We start from the raw sequence: 3,589 nt of genomic DNA on the forward strand, positions 1-3,589 counted from the left end.
CACACACACACACACACACACACACACACACACACACACACACACACACACACACACACACACACACACACACACACACACACACACACACACACACACACACACACACACACACACACACACACACACACACACACACACACACACACACACACACACACACACACACACACACACACACACACACACACACACATATATATAAAATAAAATAGTCATAAAATAGTTCCCGGAAAAAATAATTTTTATACATGTTGCAAGGAATGCGACTGAACGATGCGCAGTATTTTCGATTGCCTTTGCCGCATACGCGTAAGAAGATGACAATAATACGTGTAATGCCGCACATCGTAGACGCGAATTACTCTTATGTAATTCAGGATTCGACCACGAATCCGAATGCCGGACTTGAAATAAAGTCTCAATGTCGTGGCAAGACTTTGGAATTGAAACAGAGTTCTGTCGAAATAGCGCTCCTGACATGCAACGACTTCGAAAGTATTGATCAAAGTAAGAACTAAATTCATAAATTAACACTGCATATGTTAATAAATTGATATATGATACATTCGATAAATTAATTATTGTACAAAATAAATTAATGTTAATTGATATGGACACGATTATAATAAGATGTTTAAAATGTCCATATTCGAAGTTAAGGAAGGACGTCAGGACATTTGTATAGAAACCGAAGCTATCAAGGTTTCCAACAATCCATCGTTCTTAACGTGGCAAGACGATAATCTATCGATGGTTCCGAACGATTTCAAGGAATTAGCAGATTTTCCACAAGTCGAAGATGATCGTCCGGAAACCATATGGAATTCGGAAGAATTGCGAAACCAGGTGGAGCGCAACTGTAAGAGCGTCGACCGGAAACAGAATTGCAGCGATCGCGTTGTCGAGCTCACGAAGGAGGAGAAGTGCAATAGTTGGTGGAAGGATAGCGGCCAAACAATTCTACAGTTTTTCGCCAAGATACTGGGAAAACGCGGCGGAATAGGCACCAAGGGAGCAACGAGTTACGTCTTGCCTGCCGATAACCAGCCTTGCAAGCGTGTCAAGCACGTCTCAAGGGATGGCAAAGGCCATAACAGATGCGGAAGAGACGCTGATGGGGGTATACGCTTGAAGCGAGTCAACAACGGCTACATTGGCTACATTGCAAATCACGTATATAGGTATATAATATATATAATTTGCGAGTATATTTATTGTTTAAAAATCCTAAAACACAAAAATTTAAAACTTCTTTGAATATATTGTTTAAAGATTTTAAAACTTCAGAATTTGAAACATCTAACGAAAGTTAAATTTTGCTATTTTTAATACAGTTCTAAACTTTAAGTTAACAACATTGAAAATGATTGATTAATTGAAATAAAATTAATTAATCATTGAGGAAAAGAGATTGATTTGGTGGAGAAAAATGAAAGGAAAAGGATCAAAAGAAATTTATAATTTAAAATACTTAATGTTGCACAGGATCCATTATTGGAAATTAATGCAAAAATGAGATGATATGCATTTGAGATTTCCGTCCAATTTGCAAGCGTTAGAATTGATTATAAAAATGCGAGAGTTATGAATTTTACGACTTATACGCATGAGTTTCATAGAATTCCGGCCGAGTAGTCACAAATTGAGTTCGCGATTTTACGAACGCAGTTTGTCCGACGCTACGTGACACGCACGTTTACAAATAATTTTAAACGCGTTACGCGGCGCATCGATATAAAAATGTGCTAGCACCTAAAATTGAATGCAGCCGTGACGCGAAAATAGCTCGTCCTTTTTACGAAATACGTGCATACGTTCCGGTCGAATTGATATTCATGCGCCATGTCTCGTACTCGCGCTTTCTCCACAGGGACGAGGGCGCCGTGACGAAAAATAAGTCGCGCGAGAAGCGGCAGCATCATCCCTCGATTCTCGTGCGACAGATACAGCGGACGCGTGACAAAAATCTACGGGTTATGCTGCTGGAGCGAGAGCTGCGCGCACATTTGCCGAAAGCTGTCAGAAGGGAACTGCGACTAACTGCGAAGGTCCGACAATTAAGCAGCCCCCTCTGTTAAAATTCTCCTATCTTAGGAAAATGATACTTCGAGAAGAAATTTAATTTCAAATCGCATATTCGGCTCGATTTTTGTTATAAACGCGTCTTAACACGTTCACGTTTTATTTTAGGCGTGGCGTATAATATGATGTAGACAAAATAATAATGTGAACATCTGAGAAATACATTATTTGTTATATTACACAAGGTTGACTCATCATCTGTCTTTAATCTGGGAATAATCAGCTGATTTATTATATCCCGTATTAGCGAAAAAATAAAATTCACAATCAGTTTTACAGTAGTTCTGTTATATTGTTTACTGATCGAGAGAACCTGTATCTATTATTTTTTTTATTTTTTAATATTCAATAAATTCACATAATGATCTTAAATGTTAACAAATTATAGTATAAGAACATTCAATAATATACAATACATAGTTAATAATAGTAACTTTTAATTGGGATGTATATAATCACAGGTGATTGTTTACACAAAAATTGGATTATATATTCTGAAAAATGATTATATATTCTCAGATTATTTGTAAAACAGAGGATAATTTTGAAAAATAAAGTGAAATGCAAATTTCCTTCTTCAATATCACTTATAAATAATTGGAAGAAGTCTTGCTAAAAGAATAATACAACATTATAGTGAATGTTCATTTAAGCATTGACTTCCAAGGAATAGAATCTCTAGAATAAGGGCAAATGATGAACCAATCTCTTATTATTAACCCTTACCCTATTAATATGAGTCACTAGTGACCGAGCGATTCCTGTTCGTGCAAGTTTCTTTGAATTTTTCTTTCGGTAATTATAAATTATCCTACATTTTATTATTTTCCAAAATAAAGTGCTAATATTTATTGTAGAAAGTTGAAAGTATGTTGGTGAATTTTTAGAGATTTTTTGAGATTTCATTTCTAAATAGGTGAAAAAAAACGGATAGATTCTAGTGGTCCATGTAGGGATGGGCATCAAATTGTATCTAGTATGATAAGGATTAAAATAAGTAATGTATTTCCCAGCGTATTCATTATTTTGTTCATTCTCTGTATATAATAATCAGAATTTTGCATATTTTGTACTTCTAAAAGAATAATAAAGTCCATCTTATTGACATCGATAGGAAGTGATCTGTGGCAAAAAGTTCTTAAGCTCTAGCATGATAAAAATATCTACGACAATTTCTATATTTGTATCTATATCTCTATCTGTCTAATATATATATCATCTTCGATATCACTTAGCATTTCTATAAGATGTAGATTAGTTCAATCGTGGATGTGATCTCACCAGGCAACGTGCAATTTGACATTGCCGCACCTTTCTCAGTTTGCAATGGCTCCCGTTGCACCGATTTAATGTTGGCCTCATGAAGTATCTCGAGATGCGGATGGCTGCCGATTATTTCCGGTTCCGGTACTCTAATCACGAGCACTCCCTCAGGATTCTGTTGGTCGCGCATCTCGAAGCTCGTTTCTTGCCATCTATCTCTTATAGCCTGCGGCCGTGTCGT

The 3,589-nt window shown here is 36.4% G+C and overlaps 1 protein-coding gene across 1 annotated transcript in view; it reads right to left on the minus strand.

The window, feature by feature from the left end:
• The window catches only part of LOC105618206, a 13,255-nt gene that overhangs the window by 4,390 nt on the left and 5,276 nt on the right, over positions 1–3,589 (minus strand). Inside the window, exon 3 of the mRNA XM_012199747.1 lies at positions 3,367–3,589. This exon is cut by the window's right edge and continues 7 nt beyond it. Coding sequence (XP_012055137.1) covers positions 3,367–3,589 — 223 coding nt within the window. The remainder of the gene's footprint in view (positions 1–3,366) is intronic.

The sequence above is a fragment of the Atta cephalotes genome (genome assembly GCF_000143395.1).
Source record: "Atta cephalotes unplaced genomic scaffold scaffold00016, whole genome shotgun sequence".
In the NCBI taxonomy this organism is placed as follows: Eukaryota; Metazoa; Arthropoda; class Insecta; order Hymenoptera; family Formicidae; genus Atta; species Atta cephalotes.